The sequence below is a fragment of the Crocodylus siamensis genome, chromosome 10, assembly GCF_052110815.1.
Source record: "Crocodylus siamensis isolate JL-2025a chromosome 10, ASM5211081v1, whole genome shotgun sequence".
Taxonomy (NCBI): Eukaryota; Metazoa; Chordata; order Crocodylia; family Crocodylidae; genus Crocodylus; species Crocodylus siamensis.
In genome coordinates this window covers 12,567,262-12,591,733 of record NC_143404.1, presented here as the reverse complement: position 1 = coordinate 12,591,733, position 24,472 = coordinate 12,567,262, and the positions used below count along the sequence as shown (strand labels likewise).

Genomic DNA, 24,472 nt, shown 5'->3' with positions numbered 1-24,472 from the left:
GACCGCGTGTCCTTGCACACGTGCGTGCGTGTAAACAAGGGCATGCAGGCAAAATCATGCCTGGGGACTTCCTGAGGCGCCCAGCTCCCCTCGGGGATCTCATGGGGCGTGCTCCGCCCTCAGGAGACACTGGCCCCGCCCAGGAAGGCCTGGCTCGGAGGCTCCTCCCCCTGCGCAATCTGCGTACGAGCGCTGCGGCAACTGCGGAGAGCAACCGTCCCTCCCCTCACGCTTCATTGGCTGGCGCCCGGCACCAATCGCTCTTTCCGCCCCACCCTCTCCCCTCACTCATTGGCTGACCGGCTTCCGGCCGGCGCGCGGACTGGCTGGGCACCCTGCCGCTCCGAGCCGCGAGGCGGGGACGGAGGAGGCGCAGGCGCAGCGGCGGTCGCGCTCCGGTTATTGTTACGGTGCAGCGGGGTCGCCGCTCCCTGGTCTGCGCCGCTGCGGGTAGCTCCGGACCGTGCACCATGCCGGTGAGCGCCCCGCCCGCGCGGTTGCTAGGGGCGCCGTTGCTGGGGCGGGGCGGGGCTGGGATGGGCTGGGCTGCTGTTTCCCGCCCCGGGGCCCGCTTTGGCGGGGTCTGCTCGCTGTTGCTGTCACGTGGCCACATGGCCCGTTTGTGGGGTGTGATGGATGCCCGGTGGTGGGATGTGCTTCGTGGTGGTCAGTGTAGTTGCACGAAGGTTTTTAGCCATACTGTAGGCCAGCGGTTCCCAACCCCGGGTTGCAACCCAAATGAGGGTCACGGGGAAATGCCGCACACGCAAGACGAGCCGTGTGTGTGCGCCTCCACCCCCAGGCCACCCCCCTGCCGCCCTCTGCTCCCAGGGGCGGGCTGCAGGGAAAAAAGGTTGGGAGCCACTGGTCTTAGTTCCCAAACTCTTGACAGATTGTGCATCGCCAGTTTAAAATGGTATGACCTTAGGTGCCACCAGCAAATTTTTTCAGTTCAGTCTTAAGTACCACCAGCAGATTTTTGTCATATAAACTAATAATCAATCTGTGAATGCGTACCATTGCCAGGTTGTCTGTGACCTGCTGGTGGTAACCATACCACAGATTGGGACCTGCTGGTCTAGGCCTTCCTGGACCTAAGCAGTACAGTTGTACAGAGTGTCTTGTAAGGCAGTGGAAAAAGGGAGTGCTGTGACGGGTATGGTGGACGAACCAGGTACATCAGTTTCCCTGAAAAGAAAAGTAACCAAAACTGAATAGGATTGGAGTATCTTATCTAAACAGATGAGGTAAGGAACCTGACTGTTGGGCAGTTTGGGAGGAGAACGTTACAAAAGCAATGGGCAAACAAAGAAACAACGTTTTGTTCATGCTGTTACTCTGGGGAGATGGAGGGCAGTCGTGGATTTCCGCTTGAACGGCTGGAGAGCCAGAAACAAACATCCCACACCCAGCAGAGGGCCCGAGGCTGGTACCACTGAAGGTCACTGCTAGCTAATATCTAAAGGAGCCATGTGCCAGGTCACATTACAGGGAGGAAACTTGTAATAGTGATTAGGGGTTACTATTAAAGTTTAGTTGATACCAAATTGGACAAGGGTCCGTGTCAATCCCTGGGGGTCTCTGGTAAAAAGAATCCTGTTAGTAACAGTGACTCTTCTGGTCTCAGTACAGATCAGCCCCTAGGTGGCTCCACAAAAATGTTGGAAAAAGGGGTTAAGCCTTGTAGAGGTGTGCAGCAGAGGGTAGCTGAAACAAAGGAAATGTTGGCCATAGTGACTCACTGGGTTTGGACCCGTTTCAGTAACGTTGTCTTTTGCAGAGGTGCACCAAGAATAGTGCACCCACCCTCTGACAGGATGAGCACATAAGTATATCTCTTATCTGTGGGCAGTGGGAGCTCATCTACCAAAGCAAAGCATTCTGTTTCTGTGCTGTACCATGGCCTAAGGTCTGATGGAGGAAATCAGGCTACTGACAGCTGATAGGTGGTATTAGGAGACTGTCCTTTGCCAATCTCCTGGTGTACTTAGAAAAAGTCAGCAGCTAAGTAGCCACTAACATGAAGCAATGACTCATAAGTCCTGACTGATCTGCTGTTGGTTTTAAGATGTGTGGTAGATCACTGTGTTTGGAAACTTGGCCATCAAATTGAGTAAATGTTGACAGAGGATTTGTATTCATAGGTCCTGTAAGAAAAGAAGCATGTGTCATGTCTATATAGGACATCGTATCTGTAAGGTGTTCTTCAGCTTACCCTTGAAATAGAGCTGAATAAAGACCCTGTGTGAACTCCTGTGAATACTCAAACTCAGAAGCTGATTTGATTTTAGTGAACATTTATTTAAATGCACAAGCTTTACTGAGAAACATAGCTGCAATACATGGTTTTGATCAGAGAGAAAAAAGGTTTAACAGACTGTCTAGTTGTAAGGTTTTCAGGTTATGGTGATGATTCACTTACGCCATCCAGCAGCAGACAGGAACTACTAACAATATCAGGGTAACTTAGTGATACAATACAAATATCTCCAAGTGTGAAGGTATTTTCAACAAACAGTTTGGCAACAGTCTGCAAACAAAGAATTATATGAAGGCATTTTAAAGAGGATTTGGTGTGGCTGTGAAATTCTCAGCTGTAGTAGTCTGATTTTGAACAGTTACTGAACAGAACAAGTTCCTGCTCCTGTAAAGAGTTACATGAAATGGGACCGGTCAATGTGTACATTCACATGCTTCTGGAAGTCTTGTACTATAATACATACAATGCATGTTCTTTATGTACACAGATCAACAAACCTGAGAAGCTGGACAAGCCTGAGAGCTGTGATAATGTCAAGGTTGTTGTCCGATGCAGACCTTTAAATGAACGCGAGAAAGCGATGGGCTACAAGATGGCAGTTAATGTGGATGAGATGAGGGGAACGATTACTGTTCATAAAACAGACTCTTCCAATGAACCTCCAAAGACGTTTACATTCGATACGGTTTTTGGACCAGAGAGTAAACAGCTTGATGTCTATAACTTAACTGCAAGGCCAATTATTGACTCTGTTCTGGAAGGATATAATGGTAAGTCCTTCATGTTATAAATGTAAGGATCTTACCGTCAAAATCCTGCTCATCTTGATTGAAGTTCATTTGCCGAAGACTGGGTACTAAGTCCATGTTATTCAAAGCGTTATTCATAGTCACTTTTTGCTTGAAACGGAATGCTTGTGAAGGGTATTTGCAGCTTCAGTTTTCATAGATTTCAGACATTAGGGCTGGAAGGGACCTCGGAAGATCATCAAGTCCAGTCCCCCACCCAAAGGGCAGGAAGTCAGCTGGGGTCACAGGATCCCAGCAAGATAAGCATCCAATTTGCTTTGGTTATTTTTGAGTCCTGGGTGTTGCCACAGTTAGTGGGCCATTTTTTTCCAACTTGCAAAGCCATATGAATTTTTATCTACTGTTACCAACATTCTCGAGTCCTCCTTTTTTCATGAGGAGACCTACAAAAATAGTTTGCCATCCAGAGTTAATAGAGGAAAATGTGTTGCTAAGCATGTAAGTTCCTGCTTTCTGAGGGACTGTTACAACCAGTAATTAGTTGCAAGGCAATTTAAAGGAGGTGCAAAATATACCCTAACAGAATATAAGTTGCTCGTGATGTGAACCTTGAGCTCCCTAAACAATAAGTGTGGATTAATGAGAGAGACATACTTAAACCCGAATTAAGAGCTGGTTTAAGACATAGGGTTTTGATTGCTGCAGCAGAGCCTTAGCACTGAGGCGGAAGCCAAATATATTCTGTGGTGCTTGAGTCACTGATTGAGTCTTCCTGCTGCAGACAGGTGGCACTTTGAACTGATGATGTAGACCAGACTGGGACTGTTTTGAAAAACTTGCATCCTGCTTGGAGAAGAGGTTGATATTCGTAGCAAACTGATTCAGTTATGGCAGGCAGAGTGCTCTTGCTACTCATGGAGTAATGGCCCTGAGGGAGTTTGAGACCACTCCATTGCCATTTTTAAAGATACTTGTGTTTCTCCTTATGTTTATTTTACCATATTACATATTGATCTTTGCCTAGGATACACATTTCAAGGGACAGAGGCCAAAATAGCAATTAGCCATCTCCATTGTTTTGAACAATCTGGTGGCTAAGAACATGAGCAAATTCAAAAATACTACAAATCGGTCATTTTTCAGTTGGCTCATGACTTGCTAATGGAAGGCATTATTGATTAGGTTGTTTGCATGAGATGTTCTAAGTGTTCTTGTACTTAAAAGACATGACACACCAGTTGTGAGTAACCTTAGCGTACAATTTTACCCCTGGGTGGTGCTATTGTTTCTTAAGCACCTTGCAAATTGGACAAGCAACAGTTTGACCCTGTTTGCAAAGACTGCACAACATTTGCATTTCCTCTAGGCCTGTGCAATACATGTTGAAAAAGCTGGAGAATTTCTAGCTACTCATTGATAATGGTTTTGGTGGAACCGAAGAATGGTTAAGAGCTGCCCCAGTTGGCATTTGATTCATCTTGAATATTCCTTTTGCACTGCAGGCACCATTTTTGCATACGGGCAGACTGGAACAGGCAAAACTTTTACCATGGAGGGTGTCCGAGCAGTTCCTGAACTTAGAGGAATCATTCCCAATTCATTTGCCCATATATTTGGTCACATTGCAAAGGCAGAGGGGGACACAAGGTAAACAAACTCTCTTCTTTTGACTCACCCCATGCTTGTCTTTTTTTGTGGATATCTTCAGTGGAATCCTACGTTATTAAAGTTTGTAAAAATGTAGCCAGTGACTTCATTTGGGGCTGAATTTTAGTTGGTGCTTAAGTAATCCTTGTCTGTAAAGCAGTAAGGTTCTGCTGGCACCCTGCAAGTTTCTTTGCACTCTGAGATCAAATCTGTGACAAGTAACGAATACTTGACCTTTTTACTCTTAGATTTTTGGTCCGAGTGTCTTACTTGGAAATTTACAATGAGGAGGTGCGTGACCTGCTAGGGAAAGACCAGACACAGAGGCTGGAGGTGAGAACGGGCAGGCTTGCATCCTTAAGAACAACTGGTGTCAGATAACAGGCTTTGGATGGGAAGGAGTGCAAAATTTCTGATTTTCTTAGCATGTTTCACTAGACCAAGTGCCTCCCCTTTAAAGAGGCTAATCCTTGACTTTGACATTTCCCTAATGTTTCTCCATCTGGCAAACTGCCTTGTAAGAAATAAGGAGAGGCTATTGGCTCCCATTAAGGTGGTGCTCACTTAGTTTCCTCTCTGAAGGTCCCTTGACAGTCCCCCTGAGGATTTGAAGATTTCACTTAAGGCCTCCACTTGACTTGCCTTGACAATGCTGGCAGTGAGAAGCTGCCTTAGGCAGGACTTTTGATCTGTTATTATGTGTGGTTCAGACAAAGCATGTGCTTCACATGAGTTCTGTTCTACACTGCTAGAGCAGAAGTGCACTATTGTGCTGTGCCCTGATGACTAAACAATATGCAGTTTCTGGAAATGCCCTGTCTAATCTGTCTGTCTTATAGGTTAAAGAGAGACCTGATGTGGGAGTTTACATCAAAGACCTTTCAGCCTATGTTGTCAATAATGCAGATGATATGGACAGAATCATGACACTAGGCCACAAAAACCGTAAGTAGCACTGTGGCTGTGAGGGTTTTGCACATTGGGCTAAAGCAGTCTGGTGTAGCGTGGTAGATTGCTACCTACACAATTGCTTTTAAGACCTTAGTACGGTCTTTCGTTTCCAGTGTTACAGAACTTTAGGACTGGCCATCTCATCTGAGTAGGCAGGAAGGGTTGTCTCTTCAGTAACTCCTTTCATGCAGGAGCAATCAAAGAGGACTGGATATACCTTGTTCATCTTTCGCGGCTGAAAAGATTGTCTCCCTGTGGGGGCTGGAGAGTGTACAGCAAGATGGGCTCCTCACAGATCTTGAGTTCATCTCTTCTTTCTCTTCACCCTATTTAGTGTATGGGCTTTGTGATGTTACAAGCTGGTTCTGTAAGCAGTCAGACTTCCGTTTTTTACATGGAGAATATGAATGCTTTTGAAAGAAAATGGAGATCAAAGCAGCCTGTTTCTACTGTAGTGAGAAGATATAAGTACTTCCAAAACTGACTGCAAATCAGTCAGCAAAGGTGAATGGTCTTAACATAAGGAGGGCTGAACATTGTCCTGCTTGGACTCTTCATCTTTGATGTAACTGAATCTTCCAAAGGAAAGGAAGGAGAATTGGGACTTTCTGGCACTTTTCAGGATTGATCCTTGGAAGTTGTGTGGAGGACGACAGCAAGAAGTTGGACGTTTGCTAGTCTGTTATATGCCAGCCATCTAGGCTAAACAGGAGTGCTGCTGTTACAGACCACAAGAAAAAAGCCCCCTTAGCTATATGATATGAGCATTGTTTAAAAATCAGGGAGGGGTGGAGTCTGTTATCAGGGTAATGAGCATTGAAACTGGGCGTCAATTCCTACTCAGAAATGATTATTCCACTCTAAATACATCTAGTTTACAGAATCTCTGAAATTGCTAAATTGTAACAAATGCTTTGTAACTGCTTTTTCTCAGGTTAAGGGTTATGTTAAGCTGTGTATCATTGTTAGTTCTGACTTGTTTGGTCCCTTAAAAGGTTCTGTTGGTGCCACTAACATGAATGAACACAGCTCCCGCTCCCATGCTATCTTCACTATTACCATTGAGTGCAGCGAGAAAGGGGTCGATGGAAATATGCACGTTCGCATGGGCAAGTTGCACCTGGTAGATCTTGCTGTAAGTAGCTATGTACAGAGCTAACAAAATGCTAGTTGGGGGATGGCTGTTGCTTTAGTACTCAAGGTCTGTACGTAGATATTGAACAATATGGGCCAGAGGTCCTTTGTCTTGCAATAAAAAGCTGGATTGAGTAAGTGATTTGTATAGAATCCTCCCACCCTTAAATTTGCGCTCCTGACAACATCACCATGCTGGCAAAACTTTTCAGTTAAAACCAAGCCTTGGGCAGGAGAAAGTTTCTTAGTAGATGGGAGGGGGAAGGGATGCAATAATTTAATGTGCTGCTGCTACTAGTGCCTTTAGATGGTTCCATTAAATTCACTCTAACACCATCATGTTGGTTTTCCCTCTCCACCACCAATAGGCAACACAAATTATTATTTTTAGAAACCTACCTTGGATGGATTTTAACTACAATTTGTCTGTCTGAGTTAATATCTTTGTATGTGGAAAGGATGTGTTGTCTTCCAGTTATATTGCTTTGCTGGGTACTGGATCTTGCTACCTAAAAGTCTAACAATTTAATTATTATCTGCTTGACTTCATTCCCTACGAACTTCTGGGTTTGTTTTTTTTAGGGGTCAGAAAGACAAGCAAAAACTGGAGCTACAGGGCAACGACTGAAGGAAGCTACAAAAATTAACCTGTCGCTTTCTACCCTGGGAAATGTCATTTCTGCACTGGTGGATGGCAAGAGTACTCATGTTCCCTACCGTAACTCTAAGCTGACTCGACTTCTGCAGGACTCCCTGGGGGGGAACTCAAAGACCATGATGGTAAGGACGATGCCTCCCAAAAGCCAGTGACCTAGGAGTCTAGTTTGTATTTTTAAGGGAGAATAGAAGTAAAATTCTCACTGGACTAGTCTTACATTGGTATTTTCTTCTGTATATTAGGACTGTTTTCTTTCATAGAAATGCCTTGTGCAAGCCGTAGCCACCTGTACAGTTGTAAATAAAATTGTCGTTGCTTTATGGATGAAGCAGTCCAGGAGTACACATGGACATAGGGTTTAAAGGTTTGTACATCCAAAGTCAGGATTTGGCTTAGGCTGTGAAGGCAGGAGCCTTCCTGGTGAGGAAAAATGCAATGAGGGTTTTGCAGAACTGGGCGCAAGTTTATGTTTCAAATTCCATGTTCTCATCCTAGTTTGTAGTTCAGGCTTTTGCATGTAGCTTAACACTAGACACCAAATAACTCCTGGTTTGTTGCGTATCAGTGTGCAAACATTGGTCCAGCAGACTACAATTACGATGAGACTATCAGTACTCTCCGATATGCCAATCGTGCCAAGAATATCAAGAATAAGGCCAGAATTAATGAAGATCCGAAGGATGCCCTGCTCCGTCAGTTCCAAAAGGAAATAGAAGAGCTTAAAAAAAAACTGGAGGAAGGTAAGCACTTCCTTGTGTGTGATGCTGCACTATATATTCGTGGGTAATTACAGTCCTGTGTAAAGCAGGCATTGTTGCACATGTTCCGGGTGTCCTGTAATAGCTTGAGCCCCTGTGAGACTTTTGTTGTTCGTAAGTAGAAGGAAATGCAGTGGGAGATCTCTCATACCAAGAGAACAATACAGGTATACAGTACAGTGCTAAATGTTGAGCTAAACCAGTGCTGCCCAATGTTCCGGCCCCATTGGCTAGATCAGTGGTGCAGGGTCGGTCCACAGGCACTGTCGGCCAGTATGAGATTGAATCCGTCACATACTGTGAAATCCATTGCACATCTGAGTTCAGCTGTAGGTTGGATCTGACCCCAGGTGTAGCCTGATTCTGTGTGATGGATCCAGCAGTGCACCAGCCCTACCCTGCACACCCAGATCCAGCAATGGACCAGCCTTATCTCATGCTCAGTTCTATATTATCCTGGTTAATATCTGTAGTGTGAAAACATAATGATGAGCACCTAAGTGCTTTGTATTTGCACTTAGCAGTCACAGTTGGGATGGGTTCTGTTTGCAAAAATTTCTCAAGTGGAAACTATGGAGAATTACAAAAATGTAGCTTGTATTTTTGGTATCCAGGGCCTTGCCTGTATGCTGATAGTTGGAAAGTTAAGGCACATCAACTAACTTGCAATTCAACATGTGTATATTGAACCTGTTGAACTCCTGTGTGGATGCTCCTATATAGAAGTAAAATGGCGTAGAACGGGATTGTCTTGATCTCTAAATGCAATGCAAGGTCGTGTTACTCTTGAAAGAGCTGTGCTCCCCTCCCCTCCCCCCAAGTAAAATGGACGTGTTTAATTTATGCCTGTTGGCTTCACACCACTGAGTGATTCACTTTAAATTACTCAAGTCCCTCAGAGATCCCTAGTATCTTCCATATCTCAATCACTGCTCCATTGTCAACATCGTGCTAGCTTCCAGTGAAACTGAAGGCGGTGGTGTGGTGCGTCATGGAAGTGTATGTGTTCAAAAGCATAATCTTGCATTTCAGGGGAAGAAATCTCTGGCTCTGATATCAGTGATTCTGAAGAGGAGGATGAGGACGATGAGGGGGAGATTGGAGAGGATGGGGAAAAACGAAGAAAACGAAGGGGTAGGGTGTCTTAACTGTTTCTCTGCTTTTGTTCTTTTGGGCTCATCTAGTGGTTGGATTCAGGAACCAGGATGGATTCACCTGGAATTCAATATGGATTCAACAGGGACTGTAGTAAAGTTCTGGTGCCCGCTGCAATTATCATGCCTGTTTTAGAAACAAAGCCATTTGAAGTAGCCATTCTCAATGGCCTGCTCTAACTGTATAGAGTGTCTGCTTCCACTTGGGTAGTTTTGCTTGTGGTATCTTTCTCTGATATGGTGGTTTTCTGGTCCCAGCGGGTGGCTGCATATGGCTTGTGCATAGGTATCTGAGTTTAGACAAGACGCCCACACCAGAATTTCCCCTGGCTCGCAGAATTGTGAGGAGGGAAAGGTCAATAATCTGACACAGAAGAAAACCTACCTTTTTAATACAGAGATCTCAGGGTGGTTTTATTCACAACTGCTCTGGTAAAGGGTTAGCTTACCATCTGGATTTGCTGCAAGTCTTATCATTATCTCTGTGTTACACATGTTCATGTTAGAACTGGATCCCCATATTTTACTTGTGTATATAGCTGGGAAAAAAACTATTGAAGTCAAACATATCAAGCTGCATATATTCAGCTAAATATTCCCTCAGGAAGGCTTACTTTGTCCCCTGCGCAATCTAAACTACTTGTGTGAAGTTTTTAAAACGGAAGGAATGCTTTTGAACCTGGAACGAGCAGTAATTATTAAAATCTAGGAAGGACTCATTGCTGGCCCTGGCAACAAAAATCCTTTTGTGATAGGAGCCCATTGTCCAAGTGGAAGAGCTGCAGGAACTCCTGCGACTTCTCTTCATGAGGAGTCAGAATGAGGTGCTAGGATGCAGTGCAGAGCGTGGTTGTACCCTCTTTGCTCAACTAGTTTTAATACTGGAACCTTTTTCATCTAACAAGCATAGAATCTGTTTTAGCAGAGTTTCAGCCTGAAAGCTAGACAGTCTGTGTCATCCTTAGGTTCTTTTCCCTCAGGGTTACGAAAGGGGCTGGTTTCCTTGAAAAGGATGGGCAGCAGTTGCAGTCTCTTGTTCCAGGCACAGTTAAACTTCACATGACATTTTAATGTGTAGTACAAAATGCATCATCCCATGGTGCGTTCCCAGAACTCTGCCCTGAGGCCAAAGGCCGCAGCTTTCTCAGCAGTTTGTCACTGAAGGCGTATGGGATCTTGATTTCCTTATCCATTCCCAGTGTTGCAACGTAAGTTTGCCATATTGTCAGTTTAGCACGCAGTTTGAATAAGCCTCTTCCAGCTGTTTGTGTTATAGCTCCCTATGCTGTCTGATCCAACTACCATTAGTGTGATGGGGATATTGACTCTGTATTCTCAACCTTCACAAGTGTCCTTTCTGTCTGAATTCATTCCCATGTTTTCAGCTAGCCTGATATTATCGTAAGGCTGAAACCTGCATTCAAGGTCGTGGTTGCAACAGGTTGTTGGCCCAGGGGATGAAAAGTAGTTTTAGTTGCCAATACCATTCATAAAAACACCTGAAGGCAAAGTTTTCCTCATGTGAAGCAGTGCAAATCTGGAAGTTTAGCTGAGAGCAGAAATTATCTTAACATGAAGAAAATTAGCCTTTGTTGCTAATTATTGTATGTCTTGCTTTGTGCCATTAATGGGAGATTTGACAATCCTGAAAAAAGTCCTGTTTATTGTAATAGCTTAGAATTAAGATATAGAAACTCATGGCAGATACAGTCATCTAATATATTTATAATGTTTCCCCCAGGGTTACTACTTATAGCAAGACCCACCCATCTACCTAATTGCTGTTGCTTAAAACAGTTAGTTAGGTTATGCACAGCACTTTTGGAAGACACTGAGTGACCCAAAGGATTTTCTGCTTTCGGTCCTTCACTAAGTTAACTGATCAGCAGGCTTCTGCCTTTGTCGACCGGTATTATCACCTGATGTAAATGGGCATCTTGCTTGGGCTACTATGCCCAGTAGCAAATGGTCCCATCCTAGTCTTCATATTTAATATATTTAACGAGCAAATAGATGCATGGGTCACTTTCCATTTTATTTCGTCACAACATAGTCTTTGGCATGTTGCATTCAGTACTGGTTGAGGTCAGGATGGGTTTTTACCAAAATAGTCACTCTCGACTATCTGTTTTTGTTCTGTAAAATGATGGCTGTGTATGACTAAGGGATCCAAATTTCCAAATGAAAACCACTGACCGCGTCTTCCTGCTGGCTGTCTTGGGTTTCTTTCCTGTGGAACTATTTTCATCTGTGTGTGTCGTCCTCTTGTTTCTCCTTTTCTGGGTTTTCCGTGGGGTTCATTTCTTTGTTTTCCAGGCAGTGGCAGCAGCAGTAGTAGTTCAGACTCCACATGCTCTGTCATAGAGAAACCTCTGGATAAGTCCTTCACTAGTGAGTGGGAGCTCTTAAGTCATTTAACAAAGCTTTGGTCTTTCCATAACCCCTGCACTTCTCCATGTGAATCTTGTACTGCGCTCTGCTACTTTTTTTTTCCCCCAGAAAGAAATGTGGCTTTAAGTTGGCTAAAGCATGCTTTCCTTTTTGTTGCTTTCAAGCTTTAAACAGTGGCTTCACATGCATATTTTAGCTTCATGCTTAAGAGGAAAGAAAGGAAGTTAGTACTTTGCTAGCACTAATTATAAAGTGAATAAAGGAACAGTGTCAAATTTTTGCCTTCAGTGTTGTGTAAACTCCTTCCATTAAAATGACAACTGGTAGAAAATCAAAATCCTATTTTAGGTTTATAGTCTGGAAAGAACTAAGTAGAACCCAGCTGGTTCATTTTCTTAAAAATACCTGAGTTCAAATCCTGGAAGTGGCTATTAAAAATGACTTTGGATTTAAGACTCGTCTGTTGTAGAAGTGTCATTAATGCATTGTGTACTTGGCCCCCAGCATCTAGTTGTGAGGAAGATGTGTGGGTCAGTTCTGAAGAAGCTGTCCCTTACTGCAGACAGGACTTCTGGTCTCCATATAAACCCTGAAATCAATTAGTGATAGCTAATTTATTCAAAATAGTATTAAGTATCCGTAATCTGTGGATTGTGGGGACTTTGGAACACTAATTGTATCTTATTTGAGTTAGCATAGTCCATGCTAATTCTCTTTCCTAGGCAGAGAGAGTCTAGAAGGTCTTAAGACGTAAAGATTTAGTTATAATTGAAGAGTTTCTTGCCTTTGAAATTGCTTGCCAGTTATTGATAGCAAATACAACATGCTTATATCCCTGCAAACTTTTTAAGTCAGGAAGCCAAAGAGATGCTAAATGCACTTGCTCCAGATTTCCTGTTTCAAAACTAGTTTAATCTCAGCACTTGGACAAGGACAGCAAACTAAATAGCAAATTGCCTGTTGAAATGTCTCTGTGGGGATGGATGTGCATTCCAGCAGTGAGTGGAGAGAGACATGGCCATGCCTGGAGTGGGAGTTGGGTCTGGCTCAGTGAATAGGATAAATACTACATGCTCTGCAGACAGAATATTAATTGTCCTCACACACTGTGGTTTTTTGTCATGTTGGTTTTTTGCATGATGTGCATCTCCATTTTGTGTTTATGCTTCTACTTTTTCCTGTTTCATTTTGATCCAGACTGCTTGAATAATCCAAACTAGCCATATACCTCTATGGAAGCATCAGAATTACTGCAAATTAACATACTAATATCCTGTTTTTATTAAACATAAAATTTCTGTGCTGCAATCCCATCTGTGCAATTGGTCATGTAACATGCAATGAATTGGCTTGGAAATTTTGGCTACAACGTAGAGCAAGCTTTCTATGTACTGTGGTTTTACAGGGCATGTAAAATAATTGGCTACCTTGAAAATGTCCATTTCTTCTTCTAGCGTAGTAGATTCCTTCTTGGATGTTTCTCAGGGCATGATCTTTGCGGCAGGCTTGTAGTGTCACATGTAGGATCTGCATAATATTGAAAATAGTGCAGGAGCAGGCTACTGCTGAGTCTGAATAAGCAAAAGATTATTCTTTTGTACAGAACACTTATTCTTTCGAGGCATAAAATCATAATGCATTAATGTTTGCCTTGATGGAATCTTACTTAATAAATATTATCCCACTGATTTGTTTCTGTCGATAAATGCACATAAAGATTAATGCTTTTATTGATGCAGAATTTTTGTTTGAAATAGTCCCACAGTAATATGTTTTCTTTTTCCTCCCTTTTTATGCACCTGCTGCCTTTCTACGATTTGCTTACTTCTTCCTCTTAATGCAAGATCAAGCAGGTTGGTGTGATTGATTTGCACTCCATCGAGAACAGTTCTAGAGCTTATGTTAAGGGACAGCTGCTCCATTTGCCTCTATTTTCTGTCTTTAAAGCTGAGAATGTGCTTTAAGTAAGGAGTCTCCCTCCACTTGTCTTGGACTGCTTCATGTCTTTTCAGGGGGATTTCTGTAGAACTTCTTAGAACACCAGGGACAATAGAGCAGAGCTTGTGAATGTCACAAGGGCTCTGGTCTGGAGCTAAACTCTTGCATGGAGAATGATTTGCATACCAGTCAGTAAGCAAGAATTTTTCTTTTATAATTTTCTTTTCTTGACTTCTGATCTTTTTCACCTCCATCCATGAGTAAACCAAAGCACTATTGGAAGGTAGACTTGATAACAAAAATACCCCAGAAATTTGGTGAAAATAGTTGTCCGTGTTGGAAAGCAGCATGATAGATAGTGGTTTGCTGCCCAAACTGGGAAGCGCAGCCATTATCTCTAGATATGGTCATTACTGCACAATGACATTGTCAACTCCAGTATCAAGAGATGCAGTATAATTATATATGAGCCATCACAACTTTCTTTTAATTTGGCTGAAGATCGCATGTAATTGATACTGAGGAAAAATTTGCTGTAATAAAGAAAGATAGCCTGTCATGTTTTTGCTCTTAAATAATTCACATTTTCCCTGACTTTCTCCAAAGGCAAGAAGAAAGTTTCTCCTGATAAGATGGTAGAGATGCAAGCAAAGATCGACGAAGAGAGAAAAGCACTTGAAACCAAGCTTGACATGGAAGAAGAAGAGAGAAACAAAGCCAGGGCAGAACTGGAGAAGAGAGAAAAGGATCTGCTGAAAGCTCAGTGAGTGTCAGGCCATGGTCAGGACAGCTTGTTATGAATTCAGCTAATTAGGAGTGTGCAGCTGGTGGAAGTGGGCAGTGAACTGGCTGATTAAAGCAGCAGTTCACAAAATAAACCCCATCCTATCTTGCTGTTCTCAAAGTAAATGGGCAAATGAAGGATATTAGCCAGTATTGGGTACATCAGAGCAGGGCAACAGCAATGCTTTGCCTCTTTTTTTTTAACTTGGAATTTTAATGAGCCATAAAAAGAAGTGATCAAAAAACTGAAGGTACTCCTTTAGAATTTTAGACAAGGTACAATGTAGATTAAGTTGCTTCCTTAGAAATCACAAGTAACATCACAGTAACAGCTACACTACAATGATGCTATGTTTCATTGAGGTGAAGGAGCTGGTTTCTGGGGGACAGCCAGGGGGACAGCCAAGCTGACTGAAAGGCAGCCTGTCAGATCTCACAGGGGTCTGTAGCAGAGCCCTGTGCATGTACCAGATTGCTTGGAGCAGGTGTTAACAGAGTCCAAGAGGCCTTGTGCTGAAAGATGTAGCCTTTTACCTGTAGCCCCTGAAGATATGTCTACACAGTAATCTTACTGCACCAGGTTATGGTATCCTCAGGCATGCAGTGCTGTTCTGCCTGGAGAGCAGTGTAGCTGAATCCTCACAGCTCTACAGGTGGACTATTGCATGGGGCAAGGGAGCAGTCACTACTGGTCAGCAGTGCCACGTGGCTGCCATGCTTGATGATGCTGCTGTTTGGGCCTGGTGAATCAGTCAGGGAGACGTGTCCTAAGCTGCTTCCCTCCTGCCACTATTCTCTCATTTTCCTTCCGTCAAGTCTTGGATGTAGGCAGCTGCTACCAGCCCTTATGCCGGGGTGGGCAAAATGTGGCTCATGGGCCAGGTGTGATCTGCCAAGCCATTCTATCTGGCCTGTGGGGCCCCTAAAAAATTTAGAAAATTAGTATTTATCTGCCCTGGGCTGCCTATCATGTGACCCTCGATGGCTTGCCAAAACTCAGTAAGCGGCCCTCTGCCCAAAGTAATTGCCTGTCCCTGCCTTATGCCCTTTCCTCTCTGGCATTGCTATACTGGCTGGGCACCAGCAGAGGGAGCACTGAAAATGGAGGAAGAGGTGATCTCCCTCAACCTTAGCATCCCAGCAGCCGCTTGTAAAAGGGAGAAATGATGGTTGGAGAGACTGTAATGTCTGTTGTCCTGTTTGTCTGTATGATGGTGTCAGGCTGAAGGAGAATCTTAGAGCAATCTCCTTGAAGTGACTTGTATTTATTTCCTTATTCATACTAGGACCTGCAAAGTAAATAAGTATTCCAGGCCCCACCACTGAGGCCGGGTCTTGTTTTATACCAGGGTTGGCTCACGACACATGTGACATTGCCTGTCTCTTTGTTTTTCTCCTCAGACAAGAGCACCAGTCCCTGCTGGAGAAACTGTCAGCTCTGGAGAAGAAAGTGATTGTGGGAGGGGTGGACTTGCTGGCAAAAGCAGAGGAGCAGGAAAAACTTCTTGAGGAATCTAACATGGAGCTTGAAGAACGAAGGAAAAGAGCAGAGCAGCTTCGCAAGGAGCTTGAGGAAAAAGAGGTTTGATCAGCTTCCTGACAGTTAATATTTTTAACTGGTAGGATTATTTACACTGGGTGTGAGCGGTCAGAAGCTCTCCACTGTCAACCCTTGAAATGGACCCTACGGTTGTTTCAGTGGGTTGATTAACACTTGTATGTGGAAAAGCATAAAAAGAGCGATCCTATGGCAGTGAGTAGTGATAGTGTTATGTGTGTGGGATGCAACTTGGGCTAGGCATAGCCTTGTCCCCACTAGCCAGTATGTCATGTAGGTAATTTGCACCTCCTGTTGTAACACCTATGGGGGTGAGAATGTTAAACTGTGATTGTATTTGGTTTGTAAACAGCAAGAGCGTCTGGATATTGAGGAGAAGTACACCAGCCTGCAGGAGGAAGCACAAGGCAAGACCAAGAAACTGAAGAAAGTCTGGACTATGTTAATGGCTGCCAAATCCGAGGTCAGTGTGCATAATGGTTAGCGAGTAGTCGCGTAATGTGGCTAAAGTCTAAAGTTGGTTCAAACTCCTGATGGCTTGCTCGGTTGTCCACAGATGGCAGATCTGCAGCAGGAACATCAGAGAGAGATTGAAGGGTTGCTGGAGAATATTCGACAGCTGAGCAGGGAGCTGCGCCTTCAGATGCTCATCATAGATAACTTCATACCTCAGGACTACCAGGTAGAGGAAAGGAGGCCTGGCCCTTAGCCTTAGGATTCAGTAATATTAAACCACACATCTGGTTCCTCTGGCTTTTCATTTGTTGTCATCAACAAAACACTTCATTCTCCATAGTCAGTGTGTTAGGACTGGCGGATGTTGAAAAGCACCACACGTAAGGCGCTGCTCAACGTTCTGTTGGGTTTGTAAATGAATAGTTCAAACAGACAGTTAACTTCTAAGGGGATTTCAGTGGAGGAGTTGTGTAATTACCAGAACTGCATGGCTGTTCTGAAATGCTATTCGCGGGGCACGCTTACAGGAGCTATGTTTAGAATGCATTAGGAGTTAAAGTCCACAAATCAAAACGAGCTGTTTTTCTGATTTCTTCTAAGGAAATGATTGAAAACTATGTTCACTGGAATGAAGATATTGGAGAATGGCAGCTGGTAAGCTGAGCTGATACAAAATGGTGCTAACTGCTTCAATGCAAGGTTGAGACTGTTAAATCTGAGTGAAGATCTCTGGGGAAAAGGTTGCCAACATTACTCACGTCGCTTTGCTTGATCAGACTGTTGCCTGTGGAGCATGTACTCTTAGTGTCAAAGGACTGCAGTAGCGAGCCTGTAATGAAGCACACTGCCCCCTGACATGAGTCTATGTTGTTCCCTAGTGTGGTGCAGGATGCATGGTAGCAAGCTTGACTGCTTTAGAACCAGACCAACTATCAAGGATTTTGCTGTTTTCATTAGTTCTGCCACCAACAAAACTTAACAAAAACCATTGCATTTGTCACCAAAAACACTGTCAGGCAATGTTGCTGGAACAAAAAGAATGGTAGGGAAGTTTATATAAATAGACGTATCTTGGCTTGTGCCCCAAAAGTCGTTAGACTATAGTACCACCTTCTGCTTGCTAACTTCCTGGGGTGGTGATCTTCAACCACCAGTCCTAGAACGTTCATTTTCAGCGACAGCGTTAAAGAGCAACCACCTGATCCTCATTGTAGAGACTTCTCTACAGCGTAGAAAAGAAAGATCTCTCATGTAGCTCTCAGACCCATTGAATTGAGACTAGCAGCAAATGTGAACTGACACAACTGTGCAATCAGTTTTATAGTGCAAAGAGTTGATTTAGCTAACAGATCTTTCTTTTTCGTTAAGAAATGTGTCGCATATACAGGAAACAACATGAGAAAACAGACTCCAGTCCCAGATAAAAAGGAAAAAGATGTAAGTGGGTTTTTATAAACCTGTGTCAAACTGAGCTAAACCTGTATCCTGCCATCTAGGAATGGTTATCTGCAGGGATCCTGGTTTTCTCTGCTTTATTGATATATTTAAAATTTTAAAGCAAATTGGAAGCCTACCAGTGCCTCAATCACTATAATAAAATAAATTGTAAATACTTATACAATTTGGCATTAGATTTTGTGTTATTTTGATCACAAAAAATAAGAGCTTACCCTGCCCCTTCTGCTTACCATCTCTGCTTTGTGGTGCTGAACACCCCTGATACGCTGATGCCCTGTCCATGCCAGTGCCCTGTGCCCCCCACAGTCCTGTTGGAAGGGGCCGTCAGCTGCCAGAATTACAGGGCCGGGAACTCCCCCGGCCACCCATGGGAGGCAACAACTGCTGTGGCTGGAGTGGAACATGGAGCCCAGCTCCCCCTCCCCTGCAGGCAGCACGGCTGTAGCAGAGCCCATGGGAGAGGGTGTATGCAGGCTGCCTGCTGTCGGCTCAGGGCTCCCTGCTCTGCTACTGTCCTGTTTTTTTTTTTCTCAGCCTTTTGAAGTGGACCTTTCCCATGTTTATCTAGCTTACACTGAAGAGGCCCCAAGGGCCTCTCTGTCCCAGTGGGTGGGACCTGGCATGGCAGGGTAGAGCAGGGTGAGGTAGGGAGACTCGGTGCTGCCTCCAGGACCCCTGCATTGCAGTGGCAAGATGTCCTCTGCCCACCCACCAGCAGTGGGGGCCACAGCTCTGCACTGCAACCTTGGATGCTGCTGGGTGGGCAGAGTACACCTCGTTATGTCAGTGCAGGGCTTCCAACGGCAGCACCAAGCCTCCTTACCCCCACCCTGCTCTGCCAGGTCACACCCACTGGGCTGTGGAGGTCCCCAGGGGGAGGGTATCAGGGTGGGGAGTCCCGATCCTGCCTAGGCAGTCCACATCCACTCCTATCCCACACAAACCTGGGGGTTACATGCTACACCTTGGATGAGGCACCCATGGCTCTTTCCCACTCCCTGTCCAGGCCCTGCGGTCCCACATTCCCACCCCAACCCCAGTCCCCAAGCTCCTTGTACTACCTTGAATGACCAGCCCCTTCTCTCCCTTACTATGGAAATTCCCTGCCCCCTGAAGTCTTACCTGTGGGGAGCTGCTCTCCTGGCTGCCATGTGCGTGGGTACACATGCTCATGCATGTGGTGCCCCTGCCTGGTAGCCTTGCTCCCGCTTGCCTCAGCCCCTTGCAGGCTGGAACTCTGCCAGCCTGCAAGGGAAAATGTGCCGTTTCATGCATTTTTCCTTTAAAGGAGGAAACCTGCATTTTTCTCTCTAAAATGAGAAGATCTGTATTTTTTCCATGTTTTTTTGTGGCAAATGGAAAACCCAGATCCCTGATTATCTGTATTGTATCTCCTTCAGTAAACCTCTGTATTTGATTGTTTTTATTGCTTTTATGGAGTAGACTTTATCTTACTCTCATGGATGGGGAATTATGCATAGTTTGTAAATTGGATCCTGTGTTATGTTTTGTTTTTTTTTTCTCAGCCTTTTGAAGTGGACCTTTCCCATGTTTATCTAGCTTACACTGAAGAGAGCCTCAGACAGTCTTTAATGAAGCTAGAAAGACCAAGAACTTCAAAAGGAAGATCAAGGCCTAAAACTGGGAGAAGGTAAAAAATGTTGTCTATTATTATAGATGTAGAAAGGAATTAATATTGAGGACACTTTAATTCCTAACGGTTTACTTTGGGGCACAATCCTGTAGTCCAGGAGTGGGCAAAGTGTGGTCCAGAGACCAGATGTGGCCTACCAGGCCATTCCATCCAGCCCATGGGACCCCTAAAAAATTTAGAAAATTAATATTTATCAGCCCCAGCTGCCTGTCATGTGGCCCTCGAAGGCTTGTCAAAACTCAGTAAGCAGTCCTCCGCCCAAAATAATTGCCTGCCCCTGCTGTAGTCTGAACTTGTGCATCTTCTTAATTTGAATGGCAGTTCTGAGTGAATAACAACTGGATCCAGGTGTTTTGGAGAGCCCTCATGCATTAAACTTAGAAGTCAGTTGTACTAAAAAGGCAGAGTGTTTCTTGAAAACCATATTACCTGAAGAAAACAGTAATGGTTTAATGATGATCACTTTCGGTTACCGATTTACAATATTGATAAAGCTTGCTGCAGCACTTCTCTTAAATTCATTTTTCCTTTTTTTTCCTTTCCTTCTAATTAGAATTTTAAAATTTGAAAAATGAAAATCTGGTCTTTTTTCCTCCCACATATGTAAAGTTAGTTGAGGACTAAAATTGAGTAAAGGTTTGTCATGGCATAGAGGACATAGTTAATTACTCTCTTTGCTCATAATATTAAATATAAATCTTGTCCAGAGAGATAAGCCTACTTTGATTAGCAACTTCTAAACTCTTGCTGTTTTGGCTATATTCCTCTCACCTAGGTGCTTGATGTGTTTTTATTCTAGTTTAGTCTAAATTAACAAGTGACATTTAAGGGTGAGGATGGTGGTCATAGGAGACTAGATGAAAACCTAGATTTCCACCCATGGCATTAAGCAGGTAGTTGTGATTTTTAGTGTAATATTTTTAGATTTTAAATGAGACAGGCTGGTACCAAAATCAATACTATGTGCTGTGTGTTTGGAAGATTCTGGCTGCTCCTTTTCTTGGGCATACTAGTAATGTGAGGGTTTTTTTTCTTCTTTTTAATGCCCATTCCCACTTCTTCCCACTCTCCTCCAACCAGAAAACGTTCGGCAAAGCCAGGAGCTGTAATTGATTCTCTGCTTCAGTAGGCAGCACAGATTCAGGATGGAAGTAAAGATCAACACATGGTATATGTCTTGGCCTAAAACCACAGCTCGTTGGAAATATTGAGGAATTTGCGCAGCGTGATGCAGAGGTGGCTGTGACACTGTTTTATGGGTATGGAGCTCTATTTCAAAACAAATGAATTTTTTCCCATGTAACTACCATTATACTGTATGTTATATTAACATAATGTTAAACCAATATCTACAGTGGTTGTGAAATTGTCAGTGTATTATACAATTCTTTGTCGTGCAGGGAAACTCTTGGCAGTAACCCTTGTTGAAATGTATAGAAGGCACGCACATTAGGTATGTGTTTCAGTGTTACAATATATTAGCTCAATATGTTTGATAGGGTCCTGACCTTTTAAATCCTGGTGAATCTGTTTAAAGTCCTGCTTTGCCATATGAAATTGGCAACTTACACTGTTGTCCTGTGTTGCACTGTTACGTATATTTGAATGTGGTGGCTGCAAATCCATATTATAACTAAAGCAGAACACTGAATCCCTTCCTTAGCTTTGTAAATACTCTGATTGAAGCTGTTACGTGCATTTCACACACAAAACAACAGATTTTCTTTCTGTTACTTTAGCAACTAAGACATACATAGTCGTACTATATATCATTGCAGATAGGGCAGCTTTTTTAAAAACCTAAACTGTGCAAATCCAGGACCTTCTGGCAAGGGACCGTGTTTTGTTGAAGTGCAAATGAGAACCAACCTGTTTCAGTTCCGTTTTATATTATGTACTGTTATGCTTTTATTTTTCCTGTATGATCTCACACAATTGAATGGCATCTTGGAGGATGGTCACAACTGACAGTGCGAGAGAACAAATCCTTCTCATAAAGTTGCTTTGCATTGTAGCTTTGGCCACACTTAGTAGTTGAAGGGGGGGAATGTGTTTAATTGGTCCCTTGCATTATTTTGTTACTTGCTCTGCTGTCAGTCTGGATGGAAAAGGTGGATGCCCCGGGGGGTGAAATGGAGCACGGCAAACATGTAATGCTGCTTGAGTCTAAGGACGGCTGGACCTCAGTTGACCACAGTTGATCCAAAAAATGTAGAGTCTGTGCTCCTACATTTGTCCATGTGCCTGTGTAGACTAAGCAATCTTTTTTTTCCCTCCGTTATGCTAAGAGGAATGGAGGCTGCTGTCTTTCAAATAAGTCTTTTGCAGTGGCTGCTCTTGCCTTGCAAGTCCGGTTGTTCTTTTTGAAAGTTGTGCTGCTGCTAAATCTGAACATTTTAATATACTGCTCTTGTCATGTACATGAAACTAGTGCTGGGATGCAGTGGCTGCAGGAGTCTTAAAGCTTCCTAAGCCAGGCTTGTCTTAAATGTCTGTAACTTTACAAAGTTGCCTAGAGAGAAAAAGCTGCTATTGCTGCCATGAAACATAAAAGCCCCTAAAAGTAACTGAACAGCAGCTAGCACAATCAAAGCTCAGGTGTAACAACAAACTTGTTCTAGTAACAAGACTTGCAGTTGCTTTGTTCCTGATGTGGAAAACTGTCAGAAGCCTCAAATCACCAGTGTGTCCATGGAGCCATCTTAGTACTTGGTGGCCTTGCTGGATGCATCATAGAGCACTTTTATGTGAATGTATATGAGAGCTGTTAGTAACAACTTAAATATGTCCTTGTAAGATCAAATTTTACTTGAGCTAAATTCAGTGGCCTTCTAGGTAAGCTCAGTTAGCCTGGACTTGTTGTCTTGTTAAATGATAAATTAAAACTCATTGCTCAAAGGAGGATCAAAACACTCTGGAGCTTAATATCTTCACAAAACCATAAACCGAATGAGCACTTCCACTGTGAATCAAGTAGCCTCAAATACTACCAAAAATTGTGATTATTTGTAACACTGCTTGGCCAACCTACCAAAACTATGAACTAAACTTAGATAATGGAACTGGGAAAGGATCAGTAATTTTTTTTTTAAAAAATCCTTTTCCCCTTAAATATAACTTGTGTGATAATATGACATTTAAATTTAAAAGTGTTGCATTATCGCACAAATTGCATTTACAGAGCAAAAATTTGAAGTGTAAACAAGGGCAGCAAAATTGATTTATTGTTGAAGGGCTTGTCTGTCTTTAAAAACAAGAACAAAAAACACACTACTTTTAAGCTAAGCTCATTATACTGTGTCCATTTGAATCCACTAGTTAACTTTATGGAAGAGTTAAGTGAAACTTTGGCACTGCTTTTTTATTTATTTATTTATTTATTATAACACCGTTTTTAAAAAGAGGGAGCATCTCAAGTGCTTGCTCTGTTTTAAGGTGCCCCTGCATCTTCTTGTTTTCTTCCAAAAAAAGAAAAAGCTTTGGGATTTTAAACCAATCTTACTGCTGTAAGCCGATGCAAACTTCTGGAAACACCTGACTTGTCTGACAGTCTTACAAGCTAAAGGACTGAAAAGGGACCATAACAGCCCAAGAGCTGCAACAGTGATCCCGCTCACTGCTGCCAAGGGGAAGTACTGTGCAGCTCTGCAAGGCCCAAGCTCCAGGCGAGCTCCTGGTTGTAGCTGCACCACATAGCGTTGTGGCTTGGGCCGGTTCTGTAGGAGCTGAAGTTACTTAGTGAATTGTAATAGAAGAGCTCCCATTGTGGCTACAGGAAGCAGCAATGAAGGAAAGCTTTGAGGTGTTTTTGCCCTGTGTGGTACTCTTTGAAAATGACCTTAATGGTTAGGTAGATGCACACTTTTCGGGCTTAAAGACATCCGGACTACCCCTACCAAAATGACGGTCAGCTCTAAATATATGTGCATTAACAATTTGATATGAGGTGTGAATTCCCATCTCTCCAAGAAAGAGATACCAGCTATAGTTAAGCAGTTAGCTTTTTTTAAAGCAAATTATGCAAGCTTCCTATCCTCCCAGTCCATAAATAAAATCAGTGCTCTCTGGGACAGGTTGCTGCCTGGGATTTTGTCACAACTTTAGTTTTGGAGGAAAAATATACCTGCTGTTAAAAAAGACATGAAGAAGAAATGAAATCCCTTAAGCAGGTTCAAGCTGTAGTACCTTGAAGACTTAATAGTTCTTTTAAAGTTTGAGTGTTTGGCTTGGTTTATAGGCCTTGTTCTAAAAACACAGATCTGGTCTGTGGGTTTATCACATAACCCTACCCTGTAGCCCTACACAAAGACTTGTCCATAATTAATTGTAAAATGTGTTTTTAAATTCATTTTAGGTGATAATGCTGTTCTGATCTCAGTTCAGTCCTTGCTTCTATAGTAGTTACTTAACTCCTGCTTTTTGTGTGTGCAACTGCTTTTTCTCCCTACCAAAGGGCCACATCAACTCAGAAATGTTGACTTGAACACTACATTTTTCTGAGTCTCTGTCACATTCTTAACATTACTTACACTAGAACATATTTTAATTTTTCCTGGTTTTGGGGTTGCTAGATGAAGCGGGGGGGGGAACCTTCCTTAGTGCCTTTCACTAACTTACACTATAGTCCGTATGCTAAATTTATAGCTATTTCTCTGTACCTCTGTTTTGCCAGTTCTGTACATAGACAAAAATGCTAGTTGTACAATTTGCTCTATTTATTGGTTTGCTAACTTTGTTGGAAGTAAGGTTTTAATTATTAATTGTACTTTATGTATAAATTTTATTCACTCGTATATAACAGTATTGTGTGTCTATGTGGAGCATGTTCATGCCAGGAAATAAACATCTCAAATCCTGTTTATTACAGCATTTTTTTCCTTCTGAATTTACAGCCACTTACAACATCTGCACTGACAGCTGAGA

The 24,472-nt window shown here is 43.1% G+C and overlaps 1 protein-coding gene across 2 annotated transcripts; it reads left to right on the top strand.

The window, feature by feature from the left end:
* The first annotated feature begins 361 nt into the window (after positions 1-361).
* Positions 362-23,917, top strand: KIF3A (kinesin family member 3A). Of its 2 annotated transcripts, XM_090064857.1 has the most exons (19): positions 362-476; positions 2,748-3,030; positions 4,512-4,656; positions 4,905-4,989; positions 5,496-5,601; positions 6,603-6,742; positions 7,324-7,521; positions 7,965-8,139; positions 9,190-9,291; positions 11,628-11,702; positions 13,547-13,555; positions 14,247-14,403; positions 15,825-16,005; positions 16,334-16,444; positions 16,538-16,663; positions 17,038-17,091; positions 17,806-17,874; positions 19,422-19,546; positions 20,630-23,917. In XM_090064857.1, the coding sequence occupies exons 1-19, from the start codon at positions 471-473 to the stop codon at positions 20,676-20,678; spliced, it is 2,196 nt and encodes a 731-aa protein (XP_089920983.1). In that variant the 5' UTR covers positions 362-470; the 3' UTR covers positions 20,679-23,917. The 2 variants fall into 2 exon arrangements, with proteins under 2 accessions (XP_089920983.1, XP_089920982.1); XM_090064856.1 differs by lacking the exons at positions 11,628-11,702; positions 13,547-13,555.
* The last annotated feature ends 555 nt before the right edge of the window (positions 23,918-24,472 follow it).